At 37.7% G+C, this 22,670-nt stretch overlaps 1 protein-coding gene across 6 annotated transcripts in view; it reads left to right on the forward strand.

The window, feature by feature from the left end:
- The window catches only part of GALNT13 (polypeptide N-acetylgalactosaminyltransferase 13), a 360,457-nt gene extending 342,962 nt beyond the window's left edge, over positions 1 to 17,495 (forward strand). For 5 of the 6 annotated variants that reach the window (XM_048869442.2, XM_075117832.1, XM_048869440.2 and 2 more), the window contains one exon: positions 5,888 to 6,096. In XM_048869442.2, the coding sequence (XP_048725399.1) occupies positions 5,888 to 6,073 (186 nt within the window). In that variant the 3' untranslated portion in view covers positions 6,074 to 6,096. Of the gene's footprint in view, positions 1 to 5,887; positions 6,097 to 12,744 lie in introns of those variants that run through there. The other variant, XM_048869443.2, reaches the window with a different exon arrangement.
- The last annotated feature ends 5,175 nt before the right edge of the window (positions 17,496 to 22,670 follow it).

Consider the following 22,670-nt stretch of genomic DNA (forward strand, 5'->3'; position numbering starts at 1 on the left):
TATAGCATGTATTAGAGCCTAGCAAAAATGCAGTAGCTTAAAGTGATCAATAATAATGGATGCTGAATTGGTGGAAGTGTCATAGCATCTCATACACAGGTTGCAGTGCTTGACCTGGTATGCACACCTTTTGAGGAGAGAAGATAAATCTGAGTTTAAATACTGCCTTACAAAGCGGACCAAAGGGTGACTGAAGATCTATCAAATATTAGCCAGTGGACAGGATTTTTTCCTCCTAAGAACTGTCATCACAGCTGTCATCACCAATTGTTTAAAAACTGGAAAGTGATCGCTGAATGCTGTAGTTTCAGTGAAGTCCCAAACATGAGGGTCATTCTTGTCAGTTGCCAGCTTGTGCAGATCAAGCAGTGACTGGTTCACATTCTTTTCCAGGTGCAAGGCACACTCCATTGCTGTCAACCCATTCTCCCAGTCACTGGAAGCATGTTGTAGTACCAGCACCCCAGTGATCACGGTAACACTAACATTTGGGGTTACGTCTGCAGTTACAAAGATTATTTTCACGTCCTATAATTAAGTGAACAGTCAGAGGTGATTGAAACAGGCCCTTTCTTCTCTCTACCCTCAAAAAAATGGAGAGAGTCACCTTGTTTTTTCTTTGCAGTGACTGAAAAGAAAAAAGAAACAGAGCAGCTTCCAGACAGGATCAAAAGAAACAAACAACCTCCTGTAAGACTGAGTGAGTGATTGCACTCACAGACCATCCACCCCAGGTGGCATTTTGTTTGTCCGAAGCTGTTTCCATCCCTATTGTGAAACAATTATAATGTTTATTATAAGCCTCTTATGCTTGGAATGAAATCCTCATGGCTGTGAAAAACACAGAACTGGCATGGTTCCAGTGAGAGTGTAGACTAGGCACTGTCTGGGCTAGGGACAAGTGCCATCATGGCTCATTCATTGGAAGAGTCAAGAAGGAGACAGCATGGTGGGGCAGAATGGGGTTATAGACGGGGGGGCCATGAATCGCATGCATGTACTGCCCACAAAAATATATGCATGGAAATATCAGTCTGTGGACACTACTACTGTCCATACAATGCAGGCTGCTACAGGTTGGGACTGGGAATTCTGAGACCTGCATGCATGCACACAGGAACACAACCTTTTTATTTAGGCTGTGTGCTGTTTCCCAGAAAGTCATCCTCACTGAACATCATCATTTTGACTCATTCCAGTTGGCATCTTTATGGGCAAAAGCAGCTCATGTAGATAATGTTTCCTATAAAAACAGAACAAAAGTCCAACATTAAATCTTTTCTTTGGAAGTTAAAAAAAATCTTTACCTGCATAATTGATCATAGGGACACAGTTCAATTTTAAGAGAGCAACATTCCAAATTAGGGGAGTCTGAGGCCACTGAAAACAATAATGGAAGTAAACTTGCAGCTTGCAGACCACTACTTGAAAAAGTTATTCTCCAAGAAGGCAATGCTAGGCAGGGCAATCTACTTAATTTCTAATTTCTTCATGAAGTATTTTGTTTATTTGTTCTGCGAATTCAATCTTGGCAGGAAACTCGTTTGATTTGATTTTTTTAATCCATTATTTTTCTTCATTGTTTCTTAATGCTGTTATTTCGCACTTCTCAAAAAGCACATTAAGATTCTTGCACTCCTTCCCCTTTGAAATCTGACTATTTAATTACAAGGGCAACCTCACCATATGCTATATGCATAGGTTGAGACAAAATAGAATTTCCCAGTTTTCCTTTGGGCTATCCTACAAAATTTAGGCTAAAATACACCATCTAATAAATGTTATAATGGTGATAGATTTAAATAGATATCTCTCTTGCTTTGTTTTATTCTGTATTTGAAGCGAGCTCTGATGCTTCATCTTATATTGTGGCTTGCAGAGTCAAGCCAAACCCCATAACTTCTCTCTCCCTCTCTCGTTCCCATATTAGTGTACTATCTGAACTTCTCACAATCTTCAAGAGCTTCTGGCATTCCTGGCTTGAATTATTATATAATATTTATATTACAGTAGCATTCAGGCTCATGAAATACGTATGAAAACCACATGAAACACATCTGTACCTGTGCTCATATAACTGGCAAACAGAATGGCATTTCTACCCAAAAATCCAGGTGGCTGTAATGTGTATGGAATCTCTTACAATATATGAAAATATGTACAAGAAAAAAATTGTAAACCTTTATCTATTATAAACCTGCCATACTTTCTGAAAATAATAACTATAAATATAATTATTTATATATATAGCACGTGAATAAAGATTTCAAGATTTTTGTGGTAAGTTTGCATCACCTGACATTAGTATAGTATAAACCTATAGGATAAGCATTGTATAAACCTATTGGAAAGATGAGGGATTTGCAAAAAGACGTGTTTGTCCTGAGTCATTGTTTCTTTCATATTTCTGTGCTTCCGTCAGTATGTAGGTAAATGGGAATATAGTTTTGAGGTAAGTATACTAACGCTTGCAGTTCCTGTAATAAATTCTAGTTTAGTATCTCCCTGTCCTTGTAGCAGTATGGTACAAAAGTGACCTTTACTTGGTATCTGTCAGTAGACTGTGTTTCAAGATGATAGATCTTAACTTTTCAGTTAGTGTATAGTACCTATATGTGTAAATGTTTTCTGTGGAATGCATTAGTTTTTAGAGAGACTGATAACTCAGGGGTACAACTTCAAAATCTGTTGTTGATGGAAGATGTACACACAAGTGCCTGTGTACTGAGTCAAATTGTTCCCTCACATAAGCATCCAGGGCACCTAGCAGAATTTAGTCAGGGCCCTATGAATGTATCAGAGAACAGAATTTGGTTGATTATTGGAACATGAGGAGTAGATTTATATATCAAGTCTGATTCTCTCCAATCAAATGCAGTAATTATGTCCTTTGGAAACCATAACTGACTTTGCCAAACAAAACCCCATTTAGGGCTTAATGGCTACAGAAGTCAGTAGCAAAGCTTTCATTGACTTCAGTGATGCAAGAGCAAGCACAAACTGTTCTAAAACAATACATTTTCCCAACAATACAACATAAAGAGTGACAGTGGAGAAATTTAGAAGCATATCTTTCCAATTAATTTAAGCAACTATTCGTATATTGACTGAATAGTCTAATAAGCCTTTGCAATCATGACTGACTTAACATGCAGTGATGTGTCATTAACTTCACATTTACCAGTGCGCATCATTAAAATAACTATAGCCTTTGCTGATCTGACACTTTGTAAATGTATGGAGCTCATAAACTGAAGTCAATGAAGGCATACTAACTTATACCAGCTTGAGGATCTGGCCCATAAATCAGATCTTTAGGTAAATTGCAGTCTGATTACAATTGATCTAAAAGGACCCATGCATTTTTTGAAAGGAAAGAAAACCCAGATTTTGCACTTCTTTCTTATGTTTTTAAAAGGACACATTTAACTGAAAGGAAAACAATAGGGGAAGACACTCATCTGGCATAAGTCAACATAGCTCTTTTGAAGACAATGAAGCTATGCTGATTTCCACCAGCTGCCAGCTCTGACCCTGCTTGTCGGAGAAAATCAAATACATTGGTCTGTCCATTAAAATAATGCATCACTGTATATGTACTTCCCATTGAATCTGCCAAATATATAGTATGTACATTTAAACATGTAATACATTGAGAATATTAAATCTTTTCCTTAATTTGTTTATGTAACACTGTTTTTCCTTTAATAGAGAAGTAGACAAATGAGAGGGATATGAACATGAAGCAATGATACATAATGAAACAAAAATTGATGTTCATGCTGGTTACTCAAAGTGACATTATAAAGACGTTTGTTCTTGAATTTTCTTTGTGGCCTCCATATATTTTATTTTTTACTTTGGAACAAAAACTGGGATGGCTGCAATGAGTTATACATAAAATACTAAGTAGCATTTTGTTATGGGGTTATATGAAATATAACTTCAAAGAAAGGTCTCATTCAGGACTAGCTGTAATTTATGTGAGTACTGCGCTTTCTGTTTTTAATGACAGTACTTTCTATTAATATTAAACTAATTTTTAAAAAACGTGCAATTAAATTCCAGAGCCTATATAAACTCTATATTATTGACTCTCCCAACATACTATACAGATGTATGCAATGTATATTGGTTCAAGACATTAAAAAGTTGCTTTACTGTATTCTAGTCAGTTTTATTTCAAGTGACAAAAAAAGTAAAGCAGCTATTTAAACTCTTCATGCACAGAACTCTATACAGGTTTCCAGAAGGCTATGGTTCTGTAGATTTAAGGTGCAACTTTTATATATTTATGGGAGCTATTCATGAACATTTTCCTCCCAGTAAAAGTTAAATTCTCTTGTTTGTTTCAAAAAAGGATACCCGTCTTCTATATACGCTGCACAAACTTGTTGTTCATCCATCCAACAATCTGCAATTCATAAGTTTAGGTTTGCAGGATGTTCCCTCATGGGGTTTCATACCACTTGAGTTTTGAATTTTAGATTAACACAGCACAAGAAGTAGAAGTGAAACTTAGTAAAATCCACTAAGCTTTGCCTGACTGTAGTCAAAACAGAGAATCTACTTCCCCAGAGGTTATTGTGAGTCTGTGGAGGGAAGGATTGCTCCTTTCCCCACACCAGGATGACAGGAGCAGTCTAGCAGTCATTAGGTTGGTAGCTGAAAGCAGCAAAGCCAGTTAGCTGCTTGAGAAGGAGGCAGGGTTCTCTGAATTCTCCACTTGGTGAACATCCTACCTCCAGCTTTGCAAAACACATCAAACCTGGACTCAGTCTGAGTGGGCTCACTGTTATGTTGATTAGCAAATCCCTGAAGTATGAACTCTGCTGGAAGACAGCCTCATGAGTTTGTTATAGAGGGACAACAAATGCTAACATGAGGCAGAAGGAAATACATATTCAGTGCATTCATTAAATAGAATAGCATCTCTATAAAGCTCCTTGTTGAGCACTACTTAAACAGTAGATTATGGGAAAATGTATATTTTTCATAATATCATGATGGAGGATCGGCGCCAACATTTACAGTAATTTAATACAAAGTACCAGATAAAAAGCTTTGTACTGTGTCCTGCAAGTGTTTCATAATATGCTAAATCCTGCAGTTTTATCAGGGGATGGACTTGTTACCATAATAGCTCCTTCCCATCTCAATTTACTATGATTCTGTATGGAAATATAGGGGCCAAGAATTAAAATTATGGCTGGCAGTCAAATTCTTCTCATCTAGCATTTTTATTTGAAACATATGCACATATTAGTAATTATAGTATTTATTATTTACATTTCAGTAGCAATCACGGATCAAGGACCAACTGTGCTAGGCACTGGAGACATGCAATTAAAAAAAAATCTTTACCCCAGTCTTAGCATATGATGAGACAACAGGTGGATTTCACTTGTTCTCTCTCGCTGGGGGAGAGAGAACAAGTGAAATAAGTATAGTGAGCAGTGGTCTCAGCATGCCACTTGCCCAGCATTGTCAAGTGTTTTGTTCTAATATTTGTGCCTCATGGTAATTGCTCCCAGTTCATTTGCACCAAGTCCTAGCTCTTGCATGGAGCTCTGTGTGGACAGGTTCCTGAGATCAAGAAAAGTCCCATTGGAAGGGTCTGCTGACCCAGAGCTTCATGAAAAGATCAGACCCTAAACTTGTGGTTGTGCACATTCGTCTGTGGGTTAAAACTATCCAAATGCTGTAAGTTTTAAGAATATCCTCCAACAATAAAACAGTGCTCACAGATGCAGCTAGACTTGAGAGTATCACTTTCTCATAATTTCCCTGATGTACTGTTATAGGTGCATAATAGTACAGTTTTTAATTTTCTTTTATTTGTTTTTGCTGTCTTTATATTTGCTTTTAAAATTTTTCTGTCATGCAGACCCACACCTTTCTTCATATAATCACCCAATCGTGTCTGACAATAAGCAAAATAGAGGATGGCACCCATGGTCCCACCGTGGAGACTTGTAATGGTAGCCCTTTACAAATGTGGATGCTAAGAAACTACACAAGGCTGGAAGTTTTTAGGAATATTTTTTACAGCCCCACTGACTATTTCCTTTAGCAAATTATTGGAGGTTGGTATTAAAGAGCAAAATAAATGTATTTCAGTTAAGATTTTCCCTGAATAATGCTGTCTTTCATTTTCTACTTGTTAACTCATCTCACGTCCTTTTTTTGTTTTTATACTCATAAATATTCTAATATTATAGAGAGACAAAGTTGATTATTATTAGTTAAATGCAATTTTAGATGCGTTAAAATATCTGAGTTCCACTGAGTTTAATGGAACTTTGACAATTTACACCAGCTAAGGATCTGGATCCTTTTATAGAGGTATATTCCAACATAGACAGGAACTACTTATTACCAAAAAAAAGTCTCTGTTACAGACAAATATGTTCAGAAACTCATATTTATTTTTAAATGTTTCTTTTATCAAAATGTGAGCAAAATGTGTTTCGGTTATCAAAATGGATAATTTAAGTAACCATTTGCCATTGACTGAGTCATAGCAAACCTGCTAAATGCTCCTTGCCTTACTCACCAAGAGGTCCTATTGGAAGTAGTAGGGCCATTAACAGGAGCAGGATTTGGCCCTAATTTCTTACATGCATCCCTGATCCTACAAACATGCATATGCTTGCCTTTAAACGTAAGAGTAGTATCTTTGAAATCTCTGGGTGAAGTCCTGGAAAAATTCCCATTGACTTCCATGGAATCAGGATTTCACCCTATGACACTACTCATGTGTTTAAAGTTATGGGCATTGGAGTTTGCTGAACCAGGGCTATAGTATTTATTCATTTAGACAACACTCCCATTAAAGTATATGGGAGTGTTGCTTGATGATAGATTCCAGAATTTTATCCATTTATGTTTAACTGATCTTGTTTTAAAATATTATTTTGTCAGAATCTCATTCCTGAGATTTAGTCTCTGGAGAAGGTTAATTTTCATTATTGCAAAAAATTAAGATTTTATAGTGTACAGTGTTTGTGAGTGAGCAGAAGGCAGACTCAGGTATATGTTCCATCAGCAAAATAAATGGGTCATTGCAAAAAATGTTTTGCTATGTAGTGGCTTTGCAGTAGTATACTGAGATGTTTTTTCTCAGTGTATATATATAAAACAGCTGGGTAGCAAAAAAAATTGTTGAGATTGTTTGTGTTTCTCAGTATTACATTTTAAAAATATTTCTAAATGTTAATTCACCTTTCATTTAAATAACATTTCATTGGTATCTTTTCAAGTAAAATGATTCATAATAATCATTTCCTCTAAGCAGTTTGATAACACTTAACTATTTTTCCATCACTTTGATGTTTATAATTACATGCTAGAACTGCTAGGGTAAAGGGAACTTCAATTTTTATTACGTTTATCATAATGCATGTGAATTGTATGCTCATCAGAACATATTTGTTTACATATACTTGGTGAGTAAGAACATACAGAGACTTGCTCTTAAGCTTCTGAGTGTTTATATAACTAAAGCTACTTCAGTGTAATCATTCTTTGATTCTGGACATTAAAAGGAAAATCCAGACTGTTTTGTATGTGTGGTATATTACCCAGTGTAATTGATTGTTTTCGAAACAAAGGAGCCTTTTCTGTAATAGCATTAATAATGATAGAATGGAGAAAAATGCTTTTAGGAGACAATTGAAAAGCTCAGTGATATGCTAGCCTTATATGAAATTGTACACTGAATAAAAAGGAACAGCTGATGAAGGCAGCAGTATCATTTCTAGATTTGTTTGCATTTCTGGTTTATAGTAGAGAATGACAGAAGCTTAATTGATCTTAAAAACATATAAGTGAAATATCTTTAATGCTTTGAAGAGGGTTATTTAATAAACAAGCTACTTCTGTTAACATTACTAATTCTTTCCTCTTGTGATTAGTGAAAGATGGCTTATCTCCCAGCACTGAATGAGTATTAAATGGCCCTGAATGATTTAGTAAAACAGATGTAGGCTTTTCTTTGGGAATTGTATAACAGTTTGTTTTGAACTGAAGAGCAGGACTCTGGGGAAGCTTTACTTAAAGAATAGACCCAGGAGAAATCATGCACTGCATAAAATGTTGAAATGTGACATATGTCAATCCAGCATGAACTGTAAAGTAATATTATCTTCTGCAGTAGAGTGGAGAGATGTTTGGATAATATAATTACTGCTATTGCTCAAGTCTTAGGAGAAAATAGCATCTTTAAAAAAAAAGTGTTTTAACAAATAGAATTGGCAAGGATATACTGAAATTCATATACATTGTCAAGGTACTGTAATTGGCAGCATGTCATACTGTGGTTCCTGAGGGCCACCTAAGGAGGGTGCAGAATATGATACAAATCTCTGAGTTAAAGACCATTGACAACAACTTCATTACTGTGATCAACCAGTAAATAATCCATTATTTATTATTAACTTGCAGCTTAAATCCATGAGGTCCCTTAATCAATGTGGCCCAGCATGCCTATGAGCAACTCAGTGGCCCAGCTTCCAGAGATATCCTACCCCATACCAGAAGTCTCTCTTTTTACAGTTTTGCCCCCTGGGGAGAATTACATAGCTTGGTCTTCATTCCTGTACCCAATAATAGGGTCCATCCTTGGCAGTGATGTTGCCACCAAGTTTCCAGCACTTTGTGTCCCAATACAAAGCTGGATGCTGTCCCACAACATTCTCCTGATGCCGTGTCAGCTCAGCTGCACCATAGCACATTGAACCTGAGTTGTGGGGATTGTTTTTGGCCTTGGAAATATCTAGCATCCCTAGAACTAGGCTTGGATTTCAGCAGGTCTGACTCAGCCCTTCATATTTCTGAGGCAAATACGCTGAGAATGCAGTTTAATGTGTGAAGGTCTTTTAGATAAGACTTTAAAAACAGGTTTTAACTGCTTCATGTGGACACTTAAGCTCCCATTGCATTTCTTGTATGACTTAGGGCTTGTCCCGGGTGCTTGGCCAAAATTTCCCCTCAACACACACTGTTTCTATGCTCCAATTGGTTGGTACTCTCCTCTCTGTGATCCAGTGTGGTGTATGAAAATGCTGGTTTTTGTAAAGCACCTTGGAACCGTAAGGTTGAAAAGCCCTATGAGAATGTAAAATATTATTGGCTGCTGGATTTTTATTAAGTAGCTTTTTGAGATGCTGCAGGCATCTCTGAGATACATTGGTTACCATTGTAAGAGCTCTTGTACACTGATTACTGCAGAAGGCAGCATACAATATACAAACTTCCAGGCAGCAATTTAGATGTAGCTTTGGATGATAGTTCATTTATCCACACCCCCACACCCCCATTTAAAATAAGACATAACTTATTCAAAGCTTTGTGTGTACTTTTCTGGGAAGAAATGGTTGAGCAGGGTCATTTGTTTCCCAGGATAAGTCTTCATGGCAAAAAAATAAAGGTGTGTTCTTAACTCGTTTGCTAATTTGCATAAACTAACTCAGGTTAAAATAGCAGTGAAGACCCAGCAATTCAGCTGTTAACTTACATTAGCAGCTTGAGCTGAAGCCTATAAGGAAGCTGGAGGTTGAACTCAAGCTACTAATCTAAGTTAGCAGCCCAATTGTTGTGTCTTTACTGCTGTTTTAACTTTGGGGGGAGGAAAGGGAGAGTGAGGACATATCCTCAGATTACTCTCTCATTTGGGATTGTCCACAAGTTGGAGTCACAGTAGGGCTGATTTTATTCTTAGGGAAAGGGTTGTGCATGCCCAAAACACAGAGCAAATTTCCTGTTTGGTTCACAACTACTGTGTGTTTTTTGATATGTTGGCCACCCTCTAACATTACATTTAACAGGAGAAATTTGGGGCTCGATTGTACATTTTGTGCACTTTGAGTGAGGGTCATTACATAGCAGCACCAGCTCTAGAGGCATCGTATCTCAGAGGAAAAATTCTTCCTGGGCGTCTTGGTTGTGCTGTATGTTACTTTTCTGGGGCCAGATGACAGAGTTGAGGATCGGAACTGGGTTACCTGGAATGGGACAACAGGGAACAAGCAAAGACTATCACAGCCACAGGTAGATGTTTTGAGCAGCCACTGAGCTGCTGCTGCTGGGCTTAAGAGCCAGTCTGCTGACTCTTCCAACCAATCAGGTGGTGCAGCCAATCAGGTTGCCTACTCCAGGTCAACTGTGCTCCATAGATTGCCCAGAGACATCCTATGTTGCAGGCCGTGCTTGCAGACTGGGTGCATTGCAAGCCCTGATTCCTGACAGTGTGTAGGAAGGGATGTAATTTGCTACAGATTTTATCAAGCTGCAGTTTACTTCCCCCCTCCCCCCATTGGGCCAGATAACTCTGCTAACCAAATCCATTGTCACTTGCTCCCTTGGGGATCATATGGCACATGACCCCTGCACTCTCCTGACGACCTAATGCCAAGATCTTGCTAGCCTTAACGTGGTTATATAAGGAAAGAATCCCTTGCCCCTGTTTCCATGTGTGGCCTCATTAGGGCTAGTCACATTCTATCCCTTAGCTGGTATAAGGTTGAATGGTTCTAGCCTTGTTTGATCACATCACATAAGCATTTCAGAATGCTTTATACAATACTGTAGAGCAAAAAGGTGGGGAAAGCCTTTACATTTATTTTCATAAACTGAAGAGAACTTCTCTTTCAGGCACTTCAGCAAACAGGGGGTCTTTTACTGGAGAAGTATTGAGTTCATAATAAACACTAACCTTGAAAGGCCATTGATAATTAACAATACATGATATAATGATTGGTCTAAATTAGAGATCTTAAGCTTCTTTTGAGTAAAATCCCTCTCCCATCTACATGCTGATTTCTGGGGGAGGAGGAGGGATAGGATTCTATCCAATAATCCAGTGTTCCAGTAAGTTCTGGAGCAAGACGCTTATTGACATTTTGAATGAGCCATTGCTGTGGGGGACAGCTGAGCTGATATTTAATCTCTTGGAAGGACAGATTAAATTTCACCTTGGGTCATCGCAAAAAGAAAAGGAGTACTTGTGGCACCTTAGAGACTAACCAATTTATTTGAGCATAAGCTTTCGTGAGCTACAGCTCACTTCATCGGTGAAAGCTACAGCTCACTTCATCGGTGAAGTTCACCGATGAAGTGAGCTGTAGCTCACGAAAGCTTATGCTCAAATAAATTGGTTAGTCTCTAAGGTGCCACAAGTCCTCCTTTTCTTTTTGCGAATACAGACTAACACGGCTGTTACTCTGAAACCTTGGGTCATATGTTTGACACTGCTGTTCTACAACATTACAGTCAGGGGTTGCTACTGTACATTTTAAAATATGAATTACATAATTCTCCCACAGATGAGAAATTTAGGATGTATTTATGTGTATGCATGGAGATGAAGGTTTGCTTTTGAATGTTACCTCATCTGTGGATAGAGTACTAGGTGTTTCAAAACTGGTACCAAGTTCTTTAGTAAGTACAACAGTTTCCTAATGCTTTGTTTCAGTCTCCTTTAGCTCCCCCAACAAAGGAAATATATGATCTTTAGATAGGAAGATGCTGCATATTTTAAAAAGTTTGTACACAGAGTTCAAGGGAGGAAAGGCTATCTGCTTTCCTTAGGAGGTACTTTAACACAGAGCGTCCAGCACTTGGTATGCTCACTCATGTAACACACTTGAAGTGTACCTAATTTTTCTCTTGCTCACGTATGTGTGTGTGTGTGTAAGCAACATTGTACACATGGTGTTGATTTGATATGCTATGAAGTAAGACAGTCTGTTGTAATCAGAAATCAAATGCAGATATTTTGACTGATCACGTATTTTGGGGCCTCCCCAAATAATTTCCAATTCACTCAGAGTTTTCCATTGGCACCTTCCTGTGAAGGGGATGTGAGGGAAACATTTCCTGGATGGAATATGCTTGGAGCCATACTGCACTTCCCTGTGACTGCCGTCATATCAATGTTAGCTCCAGATCAGCAGTGTGTGAAGGAATGCTGCCAAATCTAGTTCCCTGCCATTACCTTGACTAACCCCCCGTAACCAAAGACCTACCACAATCACACGAAGTAAAATCCTTGGGGGAATGCAATTTGGACAGCACTGCAATCCAGAGACATTTTACCTTGGCCTGTTGAGCCACTGTGCTGGCTCTGGGGTTCTGCTCAGTATTATAGTAGTGGTAATCATTTTAGTGCACTGTGATTGCATTATCAAACTTTTTGAGAAGAGAACTGAAAAATATTTTAAGGATTAATTTTTTGGAAACAATGGTTGACTGCTGATGTGTGTAAAATCCACCCTCAGTTGCACATGCTATAATCCCCACAAATGTAAAGGTGAGGAATATGGAAAGGGAGACACGACTTTGGATTGGACCTTTGATTCCTTGAACCTAAACATAATTGCTTTGTAATAATATTCACTTGCACTTAATTTGAACTTTTTTTTACACATACATCACAGTCCCTCACTCCTTAAGTGGGATGGCCTTGACATACATCTAAAAAAGGTGAGCCCGTTATTTTAATCAAAAATGTGAAAAGTGGCATGATACAGGGTGTTGGTGTTCACTGTGTCAGAGCTGTACAAGTGGTAGTGGTTACTTAGTGGATGACACACAGTTTGAACAGGGACATATGCTTTAGGATGAAACACTTGTTTTTCATGACCATTAAAGTAGCTAGATTAAGATTAAAATTATTAAATATTCAATTCACAACATTAATTATCTTTTGACAATTATTTCATTTATTTTTGTTTGTTGTTACAGCGGCTCACATTGCGGCATGTCAACAGTAACCAGTGCCTCGATGAGCCATCTGAGGAGGACAAAATGGTTCCAACCATGAAGGACTGCAGTGAAAGGCGTTCCCAGCAGTGGCTGCTACGTAACATGACCTTGGGTGCCTAAAGCTAAAGAGACTTCCCATGTTCCCTCAGGCCTTGTAACGTGTCTAGGCTTTCATTCTTCACTTATTTGAATCAGAGGAAAGGATATTCCCCTTCCTTTGTTCTTGGTGAAATGAAAGGCTTTGAAGCCCTCTTAGAAGTCCAATGATCAGAGCAAAGTCATTTGGTTTTTTGCTTGTTATGGCATGTTTCCACATGCCCCTTTGAAAGTTGTGTCCATTCAAAAGAAGCACATTAGAAGCTATAAATAGCATAATATATGCTACTATCAATACCAGACGCACTTGGAAAAGTAATTCCAGAAAAACCTTTGAGCCTAATATCAAAAGGTTTGGGAGTTTTGTTTTCTGGTTATGTCACAAAATATTGCTTGAAAGTGACATGATGTAAAATGCCTTATGACACTAACTTAATTGTGAAAGATTATATCAGTTGTTTTATAAATGTAATGTATTTGTTCTGGCCCTCCATAGCAACATGATGAGAATATTAGTTGCTATCTAGTGTCATTTGGTACTCAATGAAGTATTAAACTGAAAGGGTTACTGAGCAGTAAATTTACTGTACATAACAAATGTTTCATGTTTTGTGCCAGGAACAATGAAATCGCTATACATAACAGTTCTTTATAAAAGCAGCAAAACTGAACAAAGAATGCAGTAAGAAATGGAAACTGTATCATAAATGAAACTTCAGCAAAAAATGTTTGAATGATATTAAAGAAAGTGGGCAACATACATGAGTAACCCAGTTTAATGCAGATGGAATTACCCATGTATCCTGTACAATAGGAAGACAAATCACTATGGGCCTCATTTACCCGTGTGCACCTCCATTAACCCCAAATGGTTTCATGGATGGAGAATGGAACTGGTACCAGAATTTGGCCATCTGAGTCAAAAGTTAGGCTGAAGCTCAATCTGTAGCCTCTTGCTTTGAGCATAAATATAGCAGCAGACTGCCTAATGTATACAAGGGGATCCAAAGTTTGGAGATCCCTAAAATACCTATGCACAAAGGAACAGGCTATGGAAGGACTCTGAACTTTCTTGCTTTAATAGGTTTATGATAGATGCTTATTTATATTTTAAAATAATAGTTTGTCTCTTAATTTCTTTTATTCTCTTTTCTTAACATGGATATTAAAAATGTGCTGCTGACAAGCTGTAGTATCAAAGGCTTCATAGGAACCAATCCCATATCAACAAATACAGTAAGAGTTTGCAAAAGTGTTTTGTGTTGTTTTAATACATGTTCATAACACCGACATTTGAGCTAAACCCTCTCGCGCGTATCGCCACATAATGGATCGGCTTTTACAATGCTTGGACTCTGTGCAATAGGCTTAATGTATGTCATTTGCCCAGGGGCATAAGGGTCATGGGAGGTCCCAGCACAGCAGAGCCGGGAATAGAGCAGCAGCCACAGAAAGGCTGCTGAGCAATATGGGCAGCATCCTACCCAGGGATAGGGGATAAATTCTATCCCAACCAACCACCCACACTTCCCCAAACACAGCCTGTTGCATTGTGTTAGGAGCGGGAAGATGAAACTGACTTCATTTTCTGTGTACTGGCTCCTTTGGTGAATGTGTATTACCAGTACCATGTATTTGCATACTATGGATTGATATTTCATGCACATTTTCGTGATATGGATCATTAAATGAATACCAAATGCATATTAAATTTGAAAAATCATTACTATGCATACCCAGTAGCTGCTTTTCAAGCCATCATATCTTGTCTTTTTTTAACACACACACACAAATTGTTCACATTATAGCTTAACAGCTATCAAAACTGAACAGGGCTATAATTTTACTACATGAAAGGAACATTACAAAATCACAAACAAAATCATTTAAATGCCAAGCTTAATGCAGAACAAATTATTGCATTTTTCAGTCGTCACCTTTCAAAGGTCTGTTGGCCCATTCACACCCTTATTTTGAAATTCATGCTGATAGATCACTTATTTGGCTACTTACCTTGATAGTGCCCCTGTAACAATAGTGGTGCTGGTGGGAACTACTATCATGTCTAACACCATTTAGCAATATCAGAGGAGTGCATATGATGGTGCCTGCCATCTTTTTTTAACCTCTAATATTCTTATTAAATAATATCTCACTTATCTAACTGCAACTTGCAAAGGTTGCTAAGTGCAGTTGCACTATACATTTCTGATTGCGCAGTATTATTGACATTATTGGAAAGTAATGAGAGAGTGGTACAATATCTAGGTTGATTTCAAGAGCTGAGTCTCAAATACAGATCATGAAACTGTTAGACTTTTCTTTGCTAGGCATGCTGTACTACAGTGTTTAATACTTTTTCTCTGTATAAAGTGGATTGTGGCAATGAATATGGACTGTTATACTCCTTGGTTACAGTTGATGCACCTTTATTATATCAACAACTGCACTGCTCTATTATATATGAGCTGCTTGACTTCGAAAAAAGAAAAAAAATACGTTTGTTTTATTTTATGCTTCCTGATGGATAATGACACTGAGCACAGTACCATGTTTAGAGCAGAAATATAGTTCAAAGGCTTGTCAGACTTGCATTACAGCTAGAACATAAGGCCTCATTCTTCAAACACTTACACATGTGCTTAGCTTTACGCGCTGTAAGTATGCTGTTTGACTTCAGTGAGATTAAGCCCTAAATTTTATTCCCTATTTAAGGAGTATAGGAACCAAATAAGCCACCAAAAGGAAATCTAATATAAGCAACTTGGCTGAGGAGAGATGTCCTGCCACTCACCAACTGGCTATTGTGTTGCTTTTGAGATACTCCAGGGCCATCTTAAATTCTCATGCAGTTTGAGAGATGGTCTCTCAGCACAGCAGTGGTATATCGTGTCCTTAGTACTGAGGGTAGTTTAATGAGCATAAGACTAGGAACTTTCTAGGTTCTAATTCCAAATCCTACAATTGAATTTCTGTTGGCCTTGGCAAGTCATTTAGGCCAAAATTATTCAAAAGCGGTGTTTAATTTTGGTTGCATACATTTGTGCTATCCAAAGTGGGATACCCACAGATTGAGGCACCCACAATTAAAGGCCATATTTGAAAAAATTAGTCCTTAACCTCTGAATCTGTCTCCCTATCTGTAAAATGAAGCTAATTCTTCCCTACCTCCCAGGGTCTTGTGAGGATTAACAAATAGTGTTTGTACAGTGTGTTTAAAATGTAAAGAGCTATATAAATGCTGAATATTATTATGACTACTAGTGGAACAGAAATTCCAGTTCTCATATTTTCCAAGAGTTGCTTTCAGGGAATGAAAGCCGGACACAAGGCTAGAGCAACATGTTAACAGCATTGAACAAAGTGGGCGTTTTGAAGGGCAGGTTATTACTGTAAATAGGACAAAAGTGCTGCAGTTTCTCATTACTCCTGTACCTTCAGGAATTACTTGGGGAGGAGAGAACTGTTGTAAAATATGAGAACAAGTTAAATTATAAAACAGATTGAGTTAGTTTTGACTGGAAGGGTCGATCTGGACTGATGTAATGCCCTATTCCTTGGAATATTTTTTGTTAGTTTCTTTGTTTGATTTTTGTTTTATTGCAAACTAGTATGAATAACATATCTAAGAAAGGACAAGTACTGTACTTCTAACCTACGTATTCTGCATTTTGCACTTGAAAGCAAAGATCATATCTGATCACATACATTTTAGTTGCATCTGATTTGTAGATGCTGAATACAGTCCTCAGCAATCCTTGGTCAGATGCTTAAGCTTAGAGCTATTAAATACTGTAGATTGTATTGCTTTCAATGGTATGAACAGTGTGGGGAAATAAAAAGAACTTAAGTGTTGGTAAATGTCACAATTCATAAATCCTTACGCATTATATCCATCATCTGAAAATCTTTAATGCCCATAATTGAGCAGGACATCAAAGATTTAATTAGCTATTGTGACAGCTATCACTTCAGAATTCTCTTTGTGTACCACTAACCATCATTCTGTTTTCTGTATTTCAATATAGGGAATAGATAAAGTTAGCTGTTATACTGTATGGTATCAGAACACATCTGGTAAGATTACACCATGTTTAAACTGCTACTAAATATAAGCTATTGAATGATCTTAAGGTGTTGAATGAACACCAGCAATGTGTTTTAACTAGGTTATGTGAATTTTAGTGTCAGTGTTCTTCTTACATTCAATAACTTCTTAAATCAAGTCTTGTTCTTATATATTGAAGCCCCCATTTCATTCTCAGATAGCATATATTCAGGAGAGCTTGATAAGTGTGTTTCTTTTCAAACATAGCCATTATGATTTTAAGTATACAAAATAGTATATCTCTATTTAAAAAGAAAGTTATCTATAAAGTATGGACTCTTGTGTATTTTCTGTTCTCTGTGAACTAGAAGAGGCTGGGATGTCAGTTTATTTAGAGGACTCACTTATAAAGCATCCTGAAGAAGTGCTTGAGACACAAACTCAAATGAAATTTACAAAGGTAGATTGTGAATAAAGAATTACACATTTTAAATGTTGTAACAGTTATTTAATGGTCTGGTACTCTTTGCTGTAAATTTAAATATTTATACATTTTTGTAGAATAAAAATATACCAGTTTAGTTTTCTTCTGGTGTATATTGTCTTTTGATAGCTGTACAGTTATGTCTTTCATGTTCAATTGTTGATCTATATTATGAACTAGACTATTATTTTCAAATACATACTATTTACATTAAGGCCCTTTATGCACATCGTAAATTTGCACAGAAATATCCAGAATGGTTATTGCTATCTGGGTGTACTATAAAGAAGTGCATATAAACTGTCTCAGTCAAAAATGGCCGGCACTGTCCATGTTGTACTATCCAAGACCCCAGTCCTGGAAGCTGAAATAGATCTGTTAACCCTCTGTTATACTTATAAGAACCACACAGGATCTTTATAGGGAAGAAGGCAGCATGCCGCATTTATTGAGAATACAACAGTTAGCATATGCTTTTCAATCACACACACACAGAGAGAGAGAGTCCTGCCCGTTGGTGTTGATAGTTACCAGTCCAGAGTCTGGATCAATCTAGTGGCCAGCCAAATTGGTCGCAGAGGGAAGCAGGGCTCTGTCGGTTGCAATCCGATGCTCCTGGAGTGTGGCAAGACAAACCCAAAGTCCCATGGGCAAGCACTCTGTTCTTATAGTCTTTTTTCTCTATTGAAGTCTATGGATTTTGCTGTGTCAGTTTGTGACCGGTTACTTCTTAATTGGTGTATCTTTTGATGTAAACATTCCAATACACCTCTGAGAGGGTTATCCTGTACTGGTTCCGATTTAATCAATTGTCCCGTCTTTAGGGGTGCCAGCCTTCACCTCAGGGTCATCAATGTGCCCTTCCTTCATTATGGATGCGTGTTGATGATTTTCTGGTGTCGTTAAGTCTCTTTACTCCTTTTTCCTTGACCATCTGGATATAAAAATGGCCTTCACACCTTATCTTGTCCTGATGCATACATTCCTCATTCACACAAACAGTCTTTTTACAGAGACCTTTGAGAATACAAACAGTGTCAGTTTATTTTGAATCTCCTTAACATAGACACAATACAAGATCCAGTCTTTTACTTATTAAACCTTAAAACAAAGAAATGTATATTTAACGAGAGTGCCTAATTTGTAATACATATAGGAAACCAGAGTAGACATTATAACTTATCCTAAAACAAAAGGGTGATCATAATCAGTCATAAGGATTGTTCTGGTCTGTCCCTGCCTTAACATCATAACAGACACTGGCAGTCTGTCACATGCATTCCTGCCAATGTCCCAGAGGGTCATTCCTTTCTGCTATTCAAAAAGGGTGGCTGGTAAAATGAAATCAAGACATACATTAGTACCTCTTTTCTTATAGCTCAATTCCAGGTTCAGCTTGCAGCATCAAAGCACAGTGAACTCTCCACTACATGGTCCATGATTAAAATTGTAATAGCACCAAAATAAAGGAATATATAAAAGTCTGGGTCATACAGATCAATTCTTAATAGATCAACTTTCCTAAATCCAAATTGCATGGCACATCCTGTTCATATATTTAATCAAATGTACAATTTTCAAAAACTCTGTCAATGGGAAGGAAATAGTTTTCATCCAAATGCATGTGTTATTTCTCATTTCTTCTGGCAAAGGGACCAAGCTGGACAATCTTATACCACAATTATGATTGCTGATTTATGATGCTTTTCATCCATAGCTCATAACAATAGTCTCTGATTACAGAGAAATAAGGGAAATCTGGAATCTTTTTATACTTAAAGCAACAGATATTCAGTATAGTCTATGTTAATGACCAGAGGTAAAAAAATCAACATTTTGATGGTGCATTGACAGGATAATTTCTAGCAAGAGGCAAAGAGAGAGGCTATCAGAAAAGAAAGAATTTGTGAATAAAATCAAAATTAAATCCATCTCAGGAGACTAGGAGAGGAAGAATACTAGTCCAGTTAATAATCTCCTACTCTGTAGAGAAAGTGATTCATAATAAATTTTAGGAGGAATAATGGCAAACCATTATTAGATTATTTTAAATTCTATTGTGAATTCTAATTGCTTGATGAACCCAAATCTCCTTGTATTAACCTCTTGAAATGTCAAGGGAAAGTGATACTTTTATTTTTTTATTTATTTAGCTTTGATCAGCAATAATTTGAGTTATTTATACAGAATTGCTGAAGATTTTTTTAATAGCAGCAATTTCAGAAATGGATTTAACAAAAAAAAAATCCTTCTTTCAGACTTTCCCTTTGTAGTATAATAATGCAGACATTATAAACTGTACTGATTTCTTCGTAGTTTATCATCCCAATTAACAAAATATCTCCCTGAATGCTGGCACCCTTGTCTATTCAAATATAGAGGCAGAAATATCTTTTAAACAGCTCTTTGTCAGAGTACACCACCATCAGTATTTTCTCATTCTCAAATTATCTAGACTGCCTCAGAAATGTTTACTCATCTATTTATTTCTGATGAACGCTTGTTTATATACAACATTCAGCACATCTATGAGATTAATAGATGATTTTGAAACCACTACAGTGATTATGAAACTATTTTGTAAAGATGCAATTAACTGTAGGGCTCATGTTAATTACAGTATGTGAATTGATAAATGAGTCACCAAATAATCTATTTGTGAGTAATGAATGTAGAAATTGAGGTATGTTTCTTTTCTGCTCTGCACTCAAAAAGTTAATAAGTTAATGCTAAAATTAGAGAAGGAGCAACAGTCAACAATTTGTTTTCCTTAATAAAAATATATATTTTCTCTCGTCCCGGCACAATGTGTCAAATTTTGAAGTCCTTATGCTGGCAAAACTCCTCTGAGGGGGTTAGTGGAGGTGAGGGCACTCAGCAACTCACATGATCAGGTCTCTATTCCACAGACACTCTGCAGGTCTCAGAATTCAGTCCGAAAACTTATTTTAATAGGAGTTTTGTTGAGTAGGGTCTGCAACATTTGGCCCTAATGCTCTGATCCTATGTAGGATGATCCCATGTGAATAGTCCATGGAACATCATAAAAAGGTACATGCAGGATTAGGGTCTCTGTTTGTAAGTATGGAACAGAATTAAATTATTTACTTATATAGATTTTACAATTTCCTTATATAGATTTTATTTTTGAATACGCATCTTTAAGAACAGGTTAGACGAACACCTGTCAAGGATGGTCTAGGTATGTGGTCCTGCCTCAGTGCTGGGGGCTGGACTACATGACCTCTAGGGATACATTCTAAGACAACCTGGTGCATGGTTGTGGCAACCCTGATGAAGCCAGAGAGTGAGTAGCCTGTTGATCCTGATCCAGGATCTACGATCAAGTGGGACAAGGCAGCAGGTGCAGCAATTGACTCCTGAATTTACTTAATGTGTTAGACTCCCTTTCCCACTGTTGCTTGCACTCTGTAAGGGCATAATTTAAGCTCCCTGGGAGTGCTAATCCCTCAGTTGCATCAACAAGAGTGGATAAAATGGAAATAGAATGCGGAGAGTATTCCACATGCTGAAGATGCTGCCAGCCCACATTGTACTTCCTCACCACCCTTCTTTGCTGTCCTTTGTACACACTGAAGAGATGTGACTGAATGTGGAACCCTGAATGAGAAAAAGGTAGATGCGGGTAAGCAACTACCCAGTGCTAACAACCTCAGATCTTTCAGCAAAAAAGTAGTGGAAACAATCCAGATTGACTTCATCTCCCCCTTCTGGGGCCTGCCAGTGCATTTACACCTCTGGTGAACGATACCGAATACAGCTGACAGGTCTAGACATTCACCTTCTAATCTTCATACATCAGTAGCAGGAGTTCATCAACTAGCATAACCAGTAGAATCTATGGCTCAGACCTAAAGCTAAACTGATTGAGACTCAGAAGACAGAGGAACCCTAATTCTGATGGCTGTCCTCACCACAAGTACCTGGAAAATCTTCCCCCCAGAAAAGGAACATTGAAGACAGTGAGAGCTGGAGAGTTTGTCAGTTTGTTGAGGAAGGTATAAAAATACCTTCTTTAAGAAAAGCTGGCATCTTGCCCTCCCTCAAGTGGGCACTGACAATCCATGCCAGTAATGGCTCAGCGCTTCCCAACTATCTTACCACCCACACCATTCCCCCCCCCCCCAAGATATAATTGCTGCAAAGAGACTACTCACTGAAAATATCCTTGGAGGAACCTTTAGTGTGATAACTGCCATGGTGTTCCACAGTGTATTGGAAATATCATTTGGGCATTCTCATAACCATATCAATTAGAGGTGGAAGGATCCATTATTTCATTCAGTCGGTCCTGCCCCCCGCAGGATGGCTGCATGCTGATTATTTACTAGTTTTTGTCCAATATTGTTTTAAATGTCCCAAGCAGCATTGCTTGAACTAAAATACATGATACATGTGCAAACAATCAGCCTTGAACTTCTCCTGGACTACAATTAGAAAAGCCATATGTTGGTAATTTTTCCTAGATTTTCAATAGGCTCTTGAATCTGACTTACAATTTGTTCTCACTGTAATGTGATGTGTAAGATTCTCCTTACAGGTAATATGCAGGCAAGCAGACATAAAATAGGCTCTAGAGTGATTATACCATAAATTTAATTAGATTTGCACTAAGGACTTGCATTTGATGTTTAGTCTTAAGTCACAAGGTATCAATTCCTATTATTTTAATACAGATTTACTACAACCAACAAAGATAAACTCAAGCTGCAAAACTTATTTATTACTGAAATGTTATTTATTTATACTGTTTACCTGTTCTCTAGGTAACTCCAGCTACACTACACATGGTAACAGATAGTTAATGTATAGTCATGTTAATGTGTCAATTAAACATTGGAGGGCCAAATCTTACCTTATTCACACAAATGGTTCTACTGGCTTAGAGCTTGATCTTGCACTCATTGTAGCCAATGGCAGAACTCCCACTGACTCCAAGGTGCTGTATCAGGCCTTTGGGCTCCAATCCTGCAACTGATGAAGTCTCACCTAAGACTAATGTAATGTGACCTTGTAATAGAGTGGTTTGCCCCTTTAAGGCCCCAGGGCCAGCCAGCCTTGTTCAAATATCAGACCCAGCTCTCCTGCGCTAGAAGAGATATTCCCTAGCTGGACCTGATTAGGAAGGCTAGGTGGCATCTGGGGCTATTCAAGGGAGACAGAAATGAGAGTGAGAGAGAGTCCCAAGTTTGCAGAGCCAGAGGCAGGAATGGGGCTGGACAGGACTGGTTCTAGGTGGTGAGCAGGGTGATGGCC

This window comes from Caretta caretta, chromosome 11, assembly GCF_965140235.1.
Source record: "Caretta caretta isolate rCarCar2 chromosome 11, rCarCar1.hap1, whole genome shotgun sequence".
Classification (NCBI taxonomy): domain Eukaryota; kingdom Metazoa; phylum Chordata; order Testudines; family Cheloniidae; genus Caretta; species Caretta caretta.